This window comes from Panthera onca, chromosome A1 (genome assembly GCF_046562875.1).
Source record: "Panthera onca isolate mPanOnc1 chromosome A1, mPanOnc1 haplotype 2, whole genome shotgun sequence".
NCBI lineage: Eukaryota > Metazoa > Chordata > Mammalia > Carnivora > Felidae > Panthera > Panthera onca.
In genome coordinates, this window is record NC_138339.1 from 7,066,573 (window position 1) to 7,086,723 (window position 20,151).

The window sequence follows — 20,151 nt, forward strand, 5'->3', positions numbered from 1 at the left end:
TCTAAGTGCTAGCTAAGTAAGATTCAATTTTTGCTAACAAGCATAACCTGTAATCCCACGTTTAAATCCCTCATGTTCAACTCATCCATTCCCAAGGAACCAAGCATGTAGATGCATTTGATGGGTACAGAAATCCATGGAGTGTGCCTTTAAGTTCTTACTGTACTCCAACCATTATTCTCTTATAACTCAAGTGAACTCTTCTGTTTTCTACTGGGATGTTTTTTCAGAAGTCAAAAGATCTTCCTTCATGCATTTCCAAAGTTTCACGCACCTTTGGTCAGAGATGGTAACAAAACAGGACATTGGATCTGCCCCTTGGAACAGACTGTCTCCACGTTACAACATCAACTTAATTTCCCTAAGTCTCTCCCCATGAGTGAATTACACGAGGGAAGGAGAGCACCTTTGAAGAGGACTAAGCGGGAACGGCATGTGACCTCTTAGTCACATAGACAAATAGGGACAGTCTTTATTGCCTCGGAGCCACAGGTCTTCCACTCGTGAAACGGAAGCGGTGATGCTTACCCCTGGGGTGATCATGCATATCCAATGAGATAATCCACTGAAATGGCCTAACACACCACTTAGCACATGGTGTAGACACACAATTAACCTTAGCTCCCTTTTCCTTCTTTTACAGTAGATTTCACTACAAAATTCAGAAACAATGCCTTACCGGCTATCTGAGCATAAGATGCAAGGTGACCACCGGGTCACCTGTCATTGGGTGAACCCATCAGCCACTGCTCTGGGGAGACGTTGACAGCTGGGAATGTCATTATCTTGTAGATTGAGGATAATGTCAGAAGCACTGGATTCGAGTCCTGGTTTCTTTCCCAATGTAGTTTTAGAATCTTCTATCAACCCCTTAGACTCTGGTCCACGGTGCTGCTATGTAAACGGAAGGCTCTGGGTTCAGTCTGTGCTAAAGGATCTTTTTGCTCTAAAGGTGCTATTTACACAGTGTCCTGGGAAGAAGCTAGCTATTGCAAGCCATCGAGGTGCTTATTTAGTATACGTATTTTGCTGGTTATTGCACGATGTATTTTGGAACGGGGACTCATCGTATGATGTATACCGGGAACGAGGTACCCACAAAGAATGTGGACAGTGTTCGGGCATAAATAAAGCTCAGGGCGATTCTTAAGACTACACTATCCTCATCAAGCAACACTGCAAGTTATGCAGGACATAAATAATATTCAAATGACTCCAGACCTGTAAATTTAGATCTTGCTCAAGCAGTTCAAATCTCTTAAACTGAGAATAATGTTTTCAATTGTAATTACGTAAGCCACCAGAAATTAATCGATATTGTCAGTCACTATTGCCTTGTCTCCTATACCACAGAGATCCATAAATGTTTTAAAATAGGGAGCTTTCAATAGAAAATAGGTCTTTTCTGGCACTAAGTCCCTGGGGAAACCCTGGGAGGGTTTCCCGGGGTCCAGCACCAAGTGGAACTCTCTAGAGAGCAGACGATCTGTCCATGTTCTGAATGCAACACTGACTGGGGAACTCAGCTCTGCTACGTCATTGGTCTGAAATCTGTGAAGACTGACTGGGTAGTTTCCCACAGAGACTGGCATTACCCTCATTGTCGTCCACATTATGTGAGCTCCCCATAAAACCGTCTCCATTTTTAGTGTTCATTTTGGGTTTTTACATTGGATATAAGATGCTCTGGTCTCATTTGAAAACCACTCAGCTTATAAACCTTAATTTCTTTTGGATATAGACATGTAGATAAAAAAAGCTGTTTCACTGATTATAAGATTTTTTAGTATATGTGTGAGTATCTATCTATACACTATATATATATATACTGCTGTATATGTATACATATATATATGTATCTATCCATACACTATATATATACTGATATATATATATATATAAATATATAAATATCTATACAAATATTTATATATAGATATTTATATCTCTATAAAGAGATATAAATATAAAGATATATAAATATATAAAATATAAAGATATACAAATATCTCTGAAATCAGTTTGTATCTTGCAGTCTATGGCAACATTTATTTTCTTAATAAAAACAACCAATGGTGTATCAGAAATGATGAAATACAGATTTAGCCAATAAAATTAAACCTTTCTTCTATTTTAGTCAAAAGTTTACAAATAAAATAGGAGCAAAATTACATTTTAATAGCTTTTAAAAATACCTAAGACTTCTCTGTCATAATGCTAATACTTTTCATCTAGCTCATGTCTTTTTTTTTTTTTTTAATTTTTTAATGTTTGTTTATTTTTGAGAGAGACTGAGCACAAGTGAGGGATGGACAGAGAGAGAGGGAGACAGAATCCAAAGCAGGCTCCAGTCTCTGAGCTGTCAGCACAGTGCCTGACATGGGGCTCGAACCCACAAACCATGAGATCATGACCTGAGCCAAAGTCAGATGCTTTAACCGACTAAGCCACCCAGGATTCCCTAGTTCATTTCTTTCTAAGAGACAGGTTTTTAGAAAGAGATGTACGATGACTATAGTTGTTAAAAACCAAAACTATAGACCTAAAATGGAATTTCTTATGCTAAGCCCCATGTCACCAAACTGAGATTTGACCTAATTACATACAGTGCTGGCTCTCCCAGAAAAGGAATCTTCAACCAATCAGGAAATGCCTGTGCAGCACTAGCCAGCTCATCTGACTGATAGACCCATGCCATCTACTAAGGAAAAGTAACTTTGCAATAAGCAACCTGCTTTTTTGCCTAGAATAACTTCCTTGTTCCCACTTATTTCTGTCTGTAAAAGTCTTTTGTTCTGTACGACTCCTCAGAGCTCCTTTCTATCTGCTGGGTTGGATGCTGCCTGATTTGAATTGAGTTCTGTTCAACAAACTCTTAAAACTCATATGCCTCAGTTTATCTTTTGACAAGTAGTTGGGTGTACGGGAGTTCCCATTCTGTACGGCAGCCTATCTAAATCAGACAACTGCACAGCTTCCTGTCCTGCCTTTTGCTCCAGGGGACATAACTTGCTGTCTGTTGTTGGAGGCTTTGCATATTCTTATCAAAAGTGTATGTATTATATATTATATATAGACATATATGTATGTATATATAGAGAGAGACAGACAGACGGAGACAGAGAACAGGGATGGTTCTGTAAAGCGGAGATGTGAAGGGACAGACCTCCCATCAGGGCAAGTCCGTATCACCCTGTGACCTTCTTTGAATTTGAAATAGAAACTGCGCTCTCAGCAGCAGTGACAACTTTCGTAACAACCCGCTGGCCACTTTTTAAATGTTAGGTCATCTCCATTTTTTTTTCCTGTAGAAATAGACAACGCATGTATTTGTTGTGAACCTAGTGGGTGACTGTGTCACGATTTTCCATTACATAATTAAGCATGTCTCAGATCTCCACGAAACCATGTGTTTTGGAGTGGAGGCCTTACCGCTTGAGAAGAACTGTTCCTGTAAGAACTGTTACTCCATTCTTCTGCCCTTTTTGCCATTAAAATGCTGGCTCATACATCTATGAGAAGATGCACCGATTCTTGGGGAGTACACGCCCATAATTGAGAACGACAGTTCAGATATTTCTGTTTTCTCCAGCTGCAAAGATTCAAGGTGAGCATCTCTGTGCTTTGAAAGTGTTATTCAGAAACGAGAAAGAACTCAGCACAAACACTGGCATTTTTGTAATCGATTTCAAGAAACAGTGAGAAAATCTGAGGCTAAACAGCCCGAAGGACTAGCGGCGAATTGATCTGTCAAGCTCTGCTCAGAGCCTGGATGTGGTGATCACACCTTTGCAGTAAAAGGCTTCTATCTCGTGCCCACATTTGGGACAGGATGCTGGTTTTACTAATCCTAGCCTTCCCCATGTCACTGCCTGGTTTTCTTCTTCCCCTGGAAGGAGAGGCTGCATGAATATGTGGTTTAGGTGATGGAAAGGGTAGGTCCCTTCATAGGAAACAGCGTGTCCAGATGCGTCGGACATCTGCGTCGGAAAAACAGCGTGGGCTTCCCGATACCGGAATGTGCCTCTTCTCTTCTCACCTCTGCCTTGCAGAGGTGCGCCCGAACTGACAGTCAGAGAGATCAGCAGCTATGTGACAGCACAGTGACTTCATCATTTTAAATATATGGAGGCTAACAGTTCCTGCTCATATTCTCTGAGGACAGAAAAAAGAATCTGAGATCACTGCATTTAGGGTTGTAAAGACAAAGGGAAAAAAAAATTAAGCTGGTTCTTACAAGTGAGGCCTCAAAGAGATAAATTGGCAAAGAAAAGTGTTTTCCTCCCTAGATTCAGAAAACCTAGCTCCAAATGGAAATGAGTTTCTCTTCCTTCTGTGGGTTCACAGCGGGAATGGCCATCGTGCTGTTTCTCCCAGACCTTCCCGGGACCCTGGGCAGGATCCAGAAGACTGTCCTGCCTGAAGTCCAATAGTAACATCCTTTACTTTATTTTTTCAAAAGCTCTACTTATCTCAGTTTCTAGAATTATAGCTCCCAAGGGAAATTGATGGGTGTGGAAGTCACTATTTTACTCATGCTAAAAAGGGCAAAATAGTCCACACCAATCTCTGGAGAGAAAATCCAAGAATGAGACAGAGATACTACATCCCATTTCCAAATCAACAGTGTTTTCTCTTCAAGTATTTCTCTGCAAAGCAGACAAAAAGCTTATGGCAACATCCCACGTGGCTCTGGTGGAAACTAAGAGCTGAATGAGTTGAGAGAGCACTGGGTGTGCGAGAAAGGTCCCAAATGCATGGCCACCACCGACGTGTGGGTTAGGATTTAAGACAGCTGAGTGCCCACGGGCAGGGCTTTCTGAGGCCGGGGAACACGCGCACTTACGGGACAGGTGGAGGTGCTCTGCTCCCATTGTGTCATGCTTAGGCTCTCCTCCAGGCTCGTGCATTTCTTCATCACCATGTCCCAGCCACAGTAAGGGTCCTGGGCCCCAATGCAGGCACTGCAAACACACACCCAAAGGTCAGCAGAGAGACAGCCTTACCCACTACAAGAGACATAAGCTTAGGCGAGTCTGGCCCTTAGGGATTGACATGGGAACTAGTTGCAAGAAACTAGATTTTAGCCTGCACACGAGAAAACAAGCCATCAACATACATCAGCAAGTATCTAATTAAATCAAGTGATTAATTTTGGTTGAAATATGTATACTTATCCTAAGATATAGGGGAAACAACTAAATGTGCCGCTGTGAGCTTTTTGGGGTCATGAATAAAGCTAGTCAGAATTTTGCAATGTTCAAAAGTACGAGATGTTGTTACCACTGTCACCATCATCACCACCATCACCATCATCGCCATTATCATCATGGTATGATGATATGGTATGATGGTATCACCACCACCATCACCATAATCACAATCATCACCACCACCACCACCATCATTATCATCATCACCATCATCACCACCACCATCACCATCATCAACACTACCATCATCATCACTACCATCACCATCATCATCATCATCATCATCACCATCACCACCACCATCATCATCATCACCATCATCACCACCATCACCATCACCATCATCATCACCATCATCACCATCACCATCATCATCACCATCACCAACTCATCACCATCACCACCACCATCATCACCACCACCATCACCATCATCACCACCATCATCATCATCATCATCACCATCACCAGCACCAGCACAAGCACCACCACCATCATGATCATCATCACCACCACCATCATCACTGTCATCATCCACCATCATCACCGTCATCGTCACCACCACCACCATCATCATCATCACCACCACCATCATCACCACCATCACCATCATCATCATCACCATCATCACCACCACCACCGTCACCATCATCATCACTACCACCATCACCATCAACACCACCATCATCATCATCACCATCACCACCACCACCATCACCATCACTACCACCATCACCAACACCACCATCATCATCACCATCACCAGCACCACCATCATCACCACCATCATCATCGCTACCATCACCATCATCATCATCACCATCATCACCACCATCATCATCATCATCACCAGCACCAGCACCAGAACCACCACCATCATGATCATCATCACCACCACCATCATCACTGTCATCATCCACCATCATCACCGTCATTGTCACCACCACCATCATCATCATCACCACCACCATCATCACCACCATCATCATCATCATCATCACCATCATCACCACCATCACTAGCAGCACCATCACCATTAACACCACCATCATCATGACCACTATCATCACCACCACCACCATCACCATCATCAACATCACCATCATCATCATCACCATCACCACCACCACCATCACCACCACCATCACCAACATCATCCTCACCTTAGTTACAGATGTTATTTGTGGAACACTTACTATAAAATACCAAATTATATCATTTAGACATTTAACTCTAATGAGGGAGGTAGTATTATTTTTACCTACGGAGGAGAAAACTGAGGCACAGAAGATTTAAGAAATTGGCCCAAGTACAAGCAAATATACCTGAAACCCTTCAACATGGTTAGTTTGAATTTAATAAGTTAGGGAAGTCTTCCTTTTGGGTACCGTAGCTTAAAAATGAATTAAAAATTTTGTCAATCAATAGTTGTTTAATGTAGCTCCAACTACAATATTTAATAAGTTATATCAGAACTATTATATACATCGTGGATATTGTATTTTAGCTTTGTCTCAATGAGAGAGTTCATACAGTACCAGGTACTGGGGCATCATTAGATGAAGATTTTGGCCCATATGTTATAAATACAAGAGAGGGTGTTCAGGGGCGGAGGGAAGCAGAGCGACAGTGATAGAGCCAAAATTATACAAAAGATGACCCCAGAGGCAAGCAGGGCATCGAACACTGGAGAATCCTGTCTCTTAAGGGACCAACAGGTCAGGCTGTGCAGGAAATGGAAGCAAAGAAAGGCAAGGTAGTGCAGCAGGGAAGTGTTAATGTCTTCTTAGAGGTAAGGGGCCCCTTACAGCAGGAAGAATCTGTTAGAAGATTACCAATTAATCAGGAGTAGGACCAGAAATCATAGCATAACTATCAAATGTGGGCCAAGGAGGTGCTGTAAGTAATAGTAAATTGCTAATATTAATGATACAAAAGAAGCGTGATTAACACATCAAATACGTTAACCACATATGAAGCACTGCTCCAAGAACGTGACCTCTATTAGCTCATTCCGACCTCAGAGGACCTTACAAATACAACACCTCAATTAGCTACCACATTTATTTTAAATGAAATAAATGTAATCACTTTAAAAGGAGGAAACCAAAGCAGAGAAAGATGAAGCATAAGTCCCGCAGCAGGGGAAGATATCTCTAAAGACAATAAATCAAACAATAATGGTATAAAGCTATTATTTATTGTTGCTATGTAATATATATTTACCAGCCAAAGAAATTCAGAGACAAGTGGTTAAAACTGGTCCTCCTCACAGCAGGACTAGGTCATGGAAACGGGGGTGAAACAAGTGCCTATCGCCATAGCCTCCTTGGAACATGATCCTAAGTGCCTGTGCCCGTGTTAAAAAGTAAACCAAGGGACGTCAAAATTGTGAATCTGACTGCACCAGGCTAGGAGGTTCCCCTGACAGGAGCTAGGGGAGAGAATCCTCTAGAGGAGACTCAGCAACAAACCAAGGAAATCATTTGATCGGCTATAGCTTAAGTGGTGATCTTATTTGGAAAAGCCTGGTTGACTGAGATCGTTTGTTCCGAAGTCTCACTTTCTCAGATTCAAGTGCAGTTGACCCTGGCGTCGGTTTTGGTTTGCTTAGGTCAGCTGCCAAGGTTTTAAGGCGACTTCAGTCTAAGGGTCTTCTTATTTAATTACCTTAACAAGCACATAGTACTTTCATGTGAAAACTCCAACAGAACAGTTATCAAGGACAAAATATACGCTTTCCTTCCCCAGAAATAGGCACTATGCACACTTTCATATATTTGGGGGACATTTTCTCCGCACAAATACGTATTCACGTATGGATATGTCTACATATACATATATATTTTGTTGTTTTATATGTACAATTATATGTAACACACACAAAGGGGAGTATACACACAGCCTCCTGTCTGCTTTTTACACGTAAAAATACACTGTGACAGGGCGCCTGGATGTCTCAGTTAAGCAGCCGACTCTGGACTTTAGCTCAGGACATGATCCCAGGGCTGCAGGATCGAGCTCTGCATCGGGCTCCGCTCTGAGATTCTCTCTCCCCTTCTCCTTCCACCCCTCTCCCCCCATCATACTCTCTCTCTCTCTAAAATAAAAAATAAAAAATTAAAAAATATACTTTGACATTTTCTTTTGTCAGTATATATAGCTCTACCTTATTCCTTATATGGCTGTGTAATATTCTGTTACCCAGAGGAACGAATATTTATTTAAATCCTTTAAAAGCAAGGCTGTAATGCACATCTTCATATGCATTTTTATAATATTTTTTTATGTTTATTTATTTTTTGAGAGAGAGAGAGACAGACAGACAGAGTGCAAGCAGGGGAAGAGACGAGAGAGAAAGAGACGCAGAATCCGAAGCAGGCTCCAGGCTCTGAGCCATCAGCACAGAGCCCAACGTGGGGCTAGAAGCCATGAACCACGAGATCATGACCTGAGCCGAAGTCGGACGTTCAACGGACTGAGCCACCCAGGTGCCCCTGTATGTATTTTCTACATGATAAGCTTCTATACGTGGAGCTATGAGATAGAAGTTATGGGTATTAATAATTTTGTACCAGTCAGCAATTTGAAGGGTAACTCTTTATCCTCTCTCTATTTCATACTGGATGCTATTTTTTTTTAACTTAGCCCTTTCTGATAGATCAAAACACTTTTCTACTCATCTGTTCTATTTACTCAGTTGTGAGATTAAGATTATGTGTGTGTGTGTGTGTGTGTGTGCGCGCGCGCGCACTTATGGATTATTGTATTTCTGTTCATGTAAATTTCCCATTTGTAACCAATTTCTCCTTTATGCTTCTTTTTGATTGACTAACTGGCTTCACTATTTTTATGCAGTCATTGCAAGTGATAATTTCTGTATTAGAAAATTAACCCTCTGTCCATAATGCTTCACATACTTTTCCTACTTGTCATTAGTATTTTTTTTTCTCAAGATACAGATGTTTTAAAATTTTATGCAGTAAAGTTTATATGAGTCTTTTTCTTCACAGCATCTGGATTTTGTGCATACTTTCAAAGAACTTCCATGCTTAAAAATCGTAAAAACATTTATGCAGGATTCCTTCTGGTCCTTTCATATTTGATCAGTCATTTCATTTGACTCCCTATCTGTGATCCACCAGAAATGTATTTCTGGTAAATCTCCTTTTCTCCCTCCTAAAAATCAAAACAAGTAACAATGACAAAAAACCACATATTTTTTTAAGCTAAACTTCTCAATCTCATACCAACACAAACAGGCCCAGGGCTGAGAAGTAACAACAAGGAAGCTGGGGATGTTTTGTTTCGTTTTGTTTTCCTTTTTCTATCAAATTCAGACAACCTCTTTTTTAAACACAAGTTTACAACACTAAGTGTGAGCACCAGCTTTTCGAAATCTCTAGTTCTTGAGGTCTGGGAATATAATCTTTTAATAACTTACTTTTTAAAACTAAAAAGTCATTTCAATGATCAGTTCCATAGAGTAGAATTTGCCCTGTATATAAAGCATATCCCAAATTTCTCAATTTTAAGAATTTATTTTAAAGACACACAATTGATTTAATAACTTTTTTTTAGGGAATAAGAAAGATGAGAATAAACCAAAGACTGTGTAAAAGACAAAGTGCATTTTTGTATCTACAAGGTAAGATATTTCACATATTGTCACTAAGCTCAGTGTAAGCAAATCAGCCCTCAGTAACATTGCCTGGGCAGATGTTTTGTAGGAAGTTTCTGGAAATCTGAAGACCCCTCAACTGTGAGACAGACCTGGACACAGGTGAGAATTAAGAACCTTCCTGCTTCCTGCTGCGACCTCCTGGCTGTGAAGGCGTGTTCTGACCCACAGTGTCCTAGTCTTACTGAACCAGCCATTTTGCCAGAATGCCATAGTATATATCACACGTCAGAATTCTGTCTGGGCACGATCCCATTTTCACAGTGGTGAGCAAACAGGAGGGAGCTACACTTACACAATTATTCAAAGGGCCTGAATTCCCTTTCATGTTTCTTTTTTTTTTTTAATTTAATGTATATTTATTTTTGAGACGGAGAGAGACAGAGTGCAAGCAGGGGAGGGGTGGAGAGGGAGGCAGACACAGAATCTGAAACAGGCTCCAGGCTCTGAGCTGTCAGCACAGAGCCCGACACGGGGCTCGAACCCACGGACCGTGAGATCATGACCTGAGCTGAAGTCGGACGCTCAACTGACTAAGGCACCCAGACACCCCTTTCATGTTTCTTCCTAAAGCAACAGGACCATTAGACAAAATTCAAATTCTGAAAACAGGAAAATTCCACCAACTCCCTAACTTGGCCCTCTGGCTTCTCTTTGCAAATCTGCCTGCAGAAGTGAAACAAGGCCACAAGGTTACACAGGATATTTTAAGCTGTTTTAAATGAAAAGCCGCTTGTAAAAACATCTTTCTTCCGACAATGTTGACGGCTTGCCGCATTCTTAACATGCCACTTATCCTTTAAACTATTAAAACTTCTCTACAAGCACAAATGCCCCTTCATTAAAAATTCCATTTATATATAAATGTTTTCCTCAGTCAAAATATTTCATACCGTGGCAAAATTCTGATGAGCTCTACCTTTCCGCTAAAGTGTACTTCCAGAAAAACCAATCATCGTAACTTATTACTTTGGGAAGGTAGGTCTTTCAAAGACACCGCATGCAGGATCACAGATGTCTTATTAATGTGGCCATCTGAAGGTGGCTTTTCTTCACTTTGAAATGTTTTTTTTGTGTGGATGATGAGTCTTTTTAATAGCAAATTTTCCTTACTTGGTTAATAACCTTAGATTATCCTCATTTGATATATTTCCTTGGTGTTAGAAAGTCTCTGATTTCAGAAAATATGTTGGTCAGAATCTTAAGGTTTAATTTAAAAACACATTTATGGAAAAGTACGTATAGAGCTAAGTGTATATTCACAGACAGGCCTTAGTTCTTGGAGAAGGATAAACTACTCTCTTTTCCAAGACAGTGATATTAATATTTAACTAAACTCTTCCTTTATTTATTGATTCATTCTATTATATAATTTTTTATCAAATTAGCTAACATATAGTATATACAGTGTGCTCTTAGCTTTGGGGGTAGATTCCCATGATTCATCACTTACATACAACACCCAGAGCTCATCCCAACAAGTGCCCTCCTCAATGCCCATCTCCCACGTTCCCCTTCCCTGCCCCTCCATCAACCCTCAGTTTGTTCTTTGTATTTAAGAGTCTCTTATGGTTTGCCTCCCTCCCTCTCTGTAACTATTTTTTCCCCTTCCCTTCCCCCATGGTCTTCTGTTAAGTTTCTCAAGTTCCACACATGAGTGAAAACATATGGTATCTGCCTTTCTCTGACTGACTCATTTCATTTAGCAAAATACCTTCCAGTTCTATTCACGTTGTTGCAAATGGCAAGATTTTGTTCTTTTTCATTGCTGAATCGTATTCCATTGTGTGTGTGTGTGTGTGTGTGTGTGTGTGTGTGTGTGTGTTTACACATCTTCTTTATCCATTCATCAGTTGATGGGCATTGGGGCTCTTTCCATAATTTGGCTACTGTTGATAACGCTGCTATAAACTTTGGGGTACATGTGCCCCTATGAATCAGCACTCTTGTATCCTCTGGATAAATTCCTAGTCGTGCAATTGCTGGGTCATAGGGTAATTCTATTTTTAAATTTCTGAGGAACCTCCACACTGTTTTCCAGAGGGGCTGCACCAGTTTGCATTCCCACCAACAGTGCAAGAGGGTTCCTCTTTCTCCACATCCTTGCCAACATCTGTTGTTTCCTCTAAACTCTTCCTTTAAATTTTAAAGTGTGCAGTTATGCTATTTGCTAATTTGAGTAATAGGGAAAAGAAGTGTATTCATTAAAATCTTCTCACTGTATTTCTAGAGAGTAGGAGCTACTTACTGAGTATCATCTCTTGCATGTTAGATTATCTAAGTATCAATGACTTTATCTGACTTGTTACTGTTACACTAATTGTCATTAGATCAGCTTATTTTTGATCTTAAGAATTTTGGCCATATTAACAAAGTGCATTCATAAAACATGGGCTTTTAAAAGTGTCCCAATCATTCCTTCATTTGGTACATACTTAGGAGCACCTAGCATGAGCCAGACTGAAAATGGTGGGGGTGCCAGGGTCAGCAAAGCAGACGCAGTCACTGTACCCACAGAATTTATCATTCGGCAAAGGCAATAAACACTAATCGACTACACTGACATAGCAAGAACCATCAGCAAAGTAAAATCCCGAAGGAGAAGCCCTGTTTGGATGGAGGGGTCTGGGGTCAGGAAATACTTGACCTCGGTGGCATTTAAACTGAGACGGATAGAAGTGATCCATTTCACATAGCTTTGGAAAAACAGGACATTTGACAGCGAGGTGGATGGACACTTTGGTGGGAGGGAATTGGAGAATCTAAAGGAAGATAAATGGAGGCTAGACTTTGACTGGAGCTTGAGGAGTGGAACGGGCAGAGCCCAGAGCCCCGTTCAAGACAGCATTTCCCAGTAAGTGCTGCAAACTTTAAAATACTGGGCAAAAACCATGTGTCAAATACCAGTACTTACTTCTATGATCATCATGATAGTAGTGGGATAGGTGGATTTCTCTGCTCATGAATGATCTTTACCTTAATTTCTAAAACAATCTGAAGTATCTTATTCCTAATGACCGATGTCATTATATACTTCAGAATCTGCTTTTAAGGTTGGCATGAAAAACACTGTCTTACTAGAAATAAGACTGAAAAAAAAATTCTAATTAGACAATAAACTGCTTGAGGAATGCATTGTAAGACACCGACACGTCCTTCAGTTGGTAAATCCAGCTGGAACACATCTTTTCTCCAATGAGTACCTCTGTGAAATTGGAATAATAATCACCTCACAGGAAATGTTTTGAGGATTAAGTTACATCACGTAGTAAATAAAAGAAAGTTATTTTGGGGGTGGAATACATACAGTTATTCCAATTAATCCCTAGACATCATTGCATATTATATGATACCGACTTCTGGGGTGTTTGAAAACACTCTATCCCAAAAATACTAAACCTGTAAATGCCGTGGGCTCTTTATTTAACCAGGCAATGTGGCACACCACAGTGTATTGTAGTAAGTGGTACAAAGTATTATTTTGTTTTATTTCATTTTATTTTATTTTTTAATGTTTATTTTTGAGAGAGACAGAAACAGAGTGTGAGCAGGGGAGGGGCACAGAGAAAGGGAGACAGAATCCGAAGCAGGCTCCAGGCTCGGAGCTGTCAGCACAGAGCCCAACGTGGGGCTCGAACCCATACACTACGAGATCATGACCTGAGCCGAAGTCGGATGCTCGACCAACTGGGCCACCCAGGCGGCCCGGTACAAAGTATTTTAAATACACATTTGGATAGATTCACAACGATTTTTTTGACTACCTGGCATAATGCCATGTGTCGAAGACCCAAAGACCAGGAAGGAACCTGGGGTCTCGTGAAGGAGGAAGAACCGGTTCACGAACGTTGCATAACAACATAAGGAGGGTTAACTATTAAGTCAGAAGCTCAGACGGTGGGCGCTATGGGAGTCAGAGGAGGGAGAGGTCGGCCAGGAGAGTTCCAGGGAGATGTCATGTGTAGGCTGGCTCTTGAATGGAGCTGGAATTTAGACGAGTGAGAACAGCCTCCCTGGTTATGATGGCCCCAGGAAGGATGACAGTCATGTGCATGTGGCATGATCGGGAAGATAAGCAGAGCAGCATGGCTGGGCCACGGTTTCCTTAAGGCTCCCAGAAAGTATACGGATGTGAATAAAGCGTTGGGGTTTTGCTTAGGCAAGAAAAATGTGGTTGTACTGTATAGCGTGTGTCAAGTACCAAAAAATCTACTAGAAGATTAATTTCTAATTCCCAAGAAGAACTAAGACGGAACCACACTGTAATGGCATTTTTAAATTTAGGACACATGCCAAGTAAACAAAGATATAATTACTAGTAAAAATACACGTTTATACTCATTATGTATCACTTACTAAAGGCATTTAATAGGAATTCATGTTGCATGTTATGATTTGTAAATGAAATTAGTGGCCTAGAATTTCAATTAGTTACAAACTTCTAATACATCGAAAACCATTCCCTATTGACTTATCACTAAATGACATTGATTCAACACAAAGATGATTTTTTACATTTAAATTTGCTTTTAATATGAAATTAGAGTAATCAATATGTATTGCCAGTAATACTAAGTGGATGGTTTTTAATTAAAGTATTAGATGCATAGAACACTCAGATTTTCCTGAAAAATCTGTTTTAAAACTGAACAAGATTGGGAGCGCCTGGGTGGCTCAATCAGTTAAGTGTCCAACTTCGGCTCAGGTCATGATCTCGCGGTTCATGAGTTAGAGCCCCATCACGGGCTCTGTGCTGACAGCTCAGAGCCTGGAACCTGCTTCAGATTCTGTATCTCCCTGTCTCTCTTCTCCTCCCCTGACTGCACTCTGTCTCTTTCTCTCTGAAAAATAAATAAACATTTTTTTTAAAATTTAAAAAAATTGAATAAGATTGATACACATTTTACAGTGAAGCATTTTGGGAAAATTGACAGTAAAAAAGAAATAGTTGCAAGAGTAGAGGGTATCTGAAATAAGCCGAAAGTGCTTCTGGAATCTAGCAGTTGTGATCAACTTGGGACATCAGCTGTTTAGAAACTGTGCTCCCCTGGGTTACAATAATACGATCACATTAAAATATTTGACCAAGAAAGAGAAGAAAAAAAATGTACTCATACTCTTATGGTTGTGGAGGCAGCCCACGGCCTCTGCAACCATAAGAGTATGAGTACATCTCTGCAAGACGGCGTTCACCTATGTTCTTTGCTTTTGTGGTGGACCTGAACCAAAATGTGTGTGTATATCATTGCCGAAGGCGGACCTGCCCTAAAGCTAAGGAAACTTAAACTTCTTCACTTCGTGAAATTCCCTAAGGACCTGAGATCGGTCTTAATCATTCTTCATAATTCGATATCCTTTTCCTTAGTGAGGACCACTACCGACCCATGTAAGCTTCAGACCTCACAAAACTACATTCCTCCTTGATTATTACAGAACAAACCGTAGTATGGTTTATGTTTTGTAAGTTACTAGTCAAGTTACCGTATGCTCTTGTTCTACGTAGCATATCTCGACTGTTCGTTTTCCAACCTGCCTTGGACCTGGGGATGTTAACCTGTGATTTCACTTAAAAAAAAAACAGTGTTTCGGCTCAAGCCCCTCTGATGGGGTGCTCTTCAGAATGATAATTAGATGTTGGCGAATGTACTTCGTCTTTTTCAACTATTTTTTCAAGCTATAACGAAGGCAGACACATACTGCTGTTTTCTTTCTTTCAGTTACTACCATATCACGCATAGGTCTTCACAGACATCATTTAATAGCTTCAGAATAACCCGTAGCGTGAGGATTGAATAAGTAGATTATAATTTGGTGATTAATTCTGTTAGTATTAGAAAGTTAGGATTGGAACACTGGTTGTCATTCAAAAATAGCTTAAAAAATAATTGGACAGGGAGGGCAGTCTCGAAGATCAGGTCCTAATATAATACAGGATCAGACTTGAACGATAAACTGATCTGGGGACAAAGTCTCAGGTAACACTGAGGCCCTGTGGCTCAAAGCCACAACAGATCTTCGGGAGCTTTTATTTATGCCAGAGTTACTCTTTAGACTCTGAGCCCCATGAGGACAGGGTCAGGGATACTTCTTCATCTGTCATCCCACGCTCAGGGGCTTGCTTGGTGCTTGGCACCTACTGAGATCAATAAATAGACTCTGAACGAATTAATGAAGGAAAGTACAGTCTTTAGAAGCTAATCCAAAGTCAATGCAGACCAAAACTCAAGGCGTTGAGATTTGGAAGATACTAAATTCATTTTGAAGGGAGGATATTTACTTTGTACGATGAGCACATGTCAAAATTCCTCCCGCTTGCTTATGTGATTCACAACTGAACGGCTAAAGTTGTCGGGCTGGGAGCCCTCAGGGGAATCCTGAAATTTCTCTCTATACATTGTGTGTCTCTCACCAAGCAGACGCTGTCTGCAGAAATATTTAATTAATAAAGGTGCCAACATATTAACTCCATGCCTCGAAACTTTGCCCTTCCAAGCAATGAGTGTCCTGCAGTAACCTAATCTCCATACTAATTTTCTTAATGAGTGTTAATTTCTTTAACTAAATGACATTACTACAAACTAGATGAATTAAGAATGGCTGGATACCCATTCACAAATGGAGCCAATCTCTTTCCCAATGCTTCCATCTTTCCCTCCAGTTTTACAAAGCAAAACGTCAAAGGCACCTCTCTTCTGTTTTATATGCAGACTAGGATTCTCCCGGCTTCCACCTTTTCTTTGCTCCCCAGTAAGTTCTTACACTAAAGCAAAAGTGAAACAATAAACACCTAAGGCCCAAGGCTTTCCATCCTTTAGCTAATGTCTTGCGTCACTACACCTTCCCGTAAAAGGAGTTTTAGTGTTTCACAAGAATGTAGGTTTACTTTAGAGATGACGAAGTAAAAGAGGGAGGAGGGGGAGAGGCAGCGTCCATTTGTAAATCGGGTAAGTGTTTACTGAGCCTGTGTTGGGCTGGGCACCATGCTGGAAGCTGCACAGACCCGGAAAGACAATGCCCGGCTTTTGGCACCAGGTGCGATGGGCTGAATGAAGCCTGGAGTGCCATGCGGTGCTCAGACGTCTGGTCTCTGTTCTAGCCTTGACGATTCTCACGCTTTTCCCTCTGTGATTCGGACCAGTCCTCATCTATAAAACGTTAACCCTACAACAGGTTGACAAACGTCAACCCTACTTGACAGGTTTGTCTTACCCCACAATTGTGGTGGGTGTCAAATAAAAAAATAAACAATACGTGTCTGAAGAGAAGAAAGTGCCATGTTATCCAGAAAATATTAAGGTATAGAGTTAATTCATGCAATAATTTAGTAAATTTTACAGGTAATTTTATAAACCACAGTATATAATGATTGAAGGTACGTTGATTCATTCAAAAGGCATATATGAGAAAATCCGAAACCAGGAGTCAGCAAGTGATAGCCCATGGGCCAAGTCCAGCCTGGCACCAACAGTTTTCCTGAAACACAGTGCAGGGCAACGCTGTGCCCCAGCACCCTGAGGACCTAAGCACAGCTGACCTAACTTTGGCGGGACGCTGAGTGATCGCCCCCATCGTGGCACACGGGAGGATGGGGAGGAGCTGTTACAAGGCCACTTGCCTCTCACTGCCTTCTGTCAGGGAGGCTGTCACGAGACTGCTTCTCATTGTCTCCCAGGTTCTAGTGAGGGTGAAGGCCTCGTGCCCCCCACCCTCACCCCCACTGAGGTACAGGTACAGGTTCTGAAACCGCTAAGCTGTAGCACGGCTGGTTGCTCTGCAACATGGCGCCCCGCTTCGATGTTGCGTGCCGATCCGTCCCTCTGCTGCGGCACCATCCAGTGGGACAAGGGGCATGGGTAGCTAACACCTTTTCCGCTCTTATTTTCCTTGTAACAGACGGCACCAAAAAGCGAATCCTTCCTTTGCCTGACGAATCCGCTAGCCTTGCTGACACACGGCCACGCTCACGCCATATGGTCTGTGGCTGCTTCCGTGCTACCAGGGCAGGGTTGAGTAGCTGCAAGAGAGACTGTGCAGCCTGTGAAGCCTAAAGCATCTTCTCTCTGGTTCTTTACAGTTTGCTGCCCCACTGATCGAATGGCTGCACAATCCTTAAACTGACTTTCAAGTCTGAATCAAAGGCCTTCCCATCACAACTCGCCTTTCCTGAGGCTGAAGGGTGTCAATGAGCTGGGCCAAGTGGAAGGCCACAGTATTCCCTGGGGAAGGCTAACGGCCCAGGTCCTGTGATCACCCGTTCCTTCCTGAAGTACTGAGATGCGGACTCCCTCAGCTGTCCGCCACAGTCTGTCCCCCTTCAGGTGGCGGGTCATGACTTTACGCTCGTATTTACATGAGATTAAGGTAGTGCAGGTCTTGGCTGTTCCATCCTTTGTACCCTATAGAGACCTTTCCCGACTTCAAAGACCTCACGCTGCTTTGGGGGGACCTGACCTTGTGCCAAGTGCATAGGACGTGGCCCACGGGATGGCATCGGCTTACCTACCTTCCACTGTCACCCGCAGTACCCACATCCGGGCCCGTCAAGGTCCCCACATTCTTCAAAAGTCAGTCAGTGGTGATTCACTTTAGCAACCACATGCATATATATGGTAAATAAATCCTGGAGTACAAAAGGCTACACAAGAAAAGGAAAAATTTCTCTTGCACTTCACATGCGCAGAGGGAACCACCCTTTCTGATAAGTTGATTGTGTCATTCACATCATTTTCCCATGCTATTCACTAAATGGTTATGCAAAAAAAAAAAAAAAAAAAGTTAAAATCAAACAAAATCTTTTCGGTCATTTTTTTGAGGTTGAACTTGATTAAAATGTATTTTTTAAATATTGTTCTACCGAAATAACCTTCCGAGGAAAACAGTGACATCTCGTTAAAAACACAGTGCTGTTTGTTCCAAGTCACAATGGGTGCAGAGCTGGGAACACACGGGCAAATGGGGTGCCTGCGTGGCTCAGTTGGTTGGGCGTTCGACTTCGGCTCCGGTCATGATCTCAACGGCCCGTGAGTTCGAGCCCTGCATCGGGCTCTGTGCTAACAGCTCAGAGCCTAGAGCCTGCTTCAGATTCTGTGTCTCCCTCTTTCCCTGCCCTTCCCCTGCTCATGCTCTGTCTCTCTCAGAAATAAATAACTATTAAAAAAATTTTAAAAAAATGAAAAAGGAACACACAGGCAAGCTCTTTTTTCAGCCTCCGCTGAGGCTCTGGGGTCATCTCTAGAAGTGGAGGTGGAAATTCACTGTAGAAAAAGCAAGGGGGTATCAAACTTCTGGGATGCTGGGTGTTGCCTGGTAACAAGTATAATAGAGTAGAAAGAATGGGAAGGGGCCAGGGCTAAACTGTCATCAGCGGACACGTCTGAGTTCATGCCCTTCTCATTAGCTCCAGCGCTCAGAGACACACGTGATCGGTGCCATGGCGCAACTGGTTCCCACTGAAATCTGATCCTTGAGCTGAAGTCCTCATTGCCCCAGGGCAGCACAGTGAACCCAAGAGAAAGCCTGAGCCTTCGAGGCCAAGTCCCAGCCCTGAACCTGGGCTTCATATCACACGATGTATGTGGCCTTTGGGCAGGATCCAAAAATCGGAGCCACCGTTTCCTCCACTGAGAAATGGAGATGATGGGTGACTTAACTCTCGGGGTGTAATGGCTAAGAGAAATGATGAGGAGATCTAGGACAGTGCCAACGCGTGGAAGTGTATCAATATCAATTATAAACATTTTAGCAGACGTGAAACTGTGCACTGCCTTTGAAAAATAGACATTAAAAAATTTCTTAATGTGAATATGATTTGGAAGGAGACAGGTAATTTAGTTAAGCTCCGTTTCTCTTGCCAAACACTATAAAACTCATTTATGGAATTGATTTTTCTAATAACAAATGAAATTACTTATATTCTACTATGGAAAATATATTTAACAAAGAAATACTCAATCGTTACTCCATTGGTCGCCTGTTCCTACTCAATGTACTTCTTTGGGCATATGTCTAGAAAATTAAAATTGCTCGTCAAAAAACAAAACAAAACAAAACAAAACAAAACAAAAAAACCTTCCCCCTAATTCACCAAAAAAGAAACTAGTCACGTAGATACTAGTGTCTGAAAAGTGGACAAAAAATGGAGGTTTTCTTGTCTTTCTGTGGGAAGGGGGTGGCAAAGAACACACTGGAAAGAATCCACAGAAACGCTTGGGTTTAAGTCTTCAGATTTTCTTCTCTCAGATGGAATACTTAAGGGTCA

General features: G+C 41.7%; 1 protein-coding gene across 9 annotated transcripts in view; it reads right to left on the reverse strand.

The window, feature by feature from the left end:
- SEMA5A (semaphorin 5A) overlaps positions 1 to 20,151 on the reverse strand; it is a 477,392-nt gene that overhangs the window by 87,437 nt on the left and 369,804 nt on the right. For all 9 annotated transcript variants that reach the window (XM_078444329.2, XM_078444308.2, XM_078444311.2 and 6 more), the window contains one exon: positions 4,847 to 4,964. In XM_078444329.2, coding sequence (XP_078300455.2) covers positions 4,847 to 4,964 — 118 coding nt within the window. The remainder of the gene's footprint in view (positions 1 to 4,846; positions 4,965 to 20,151) is intronic.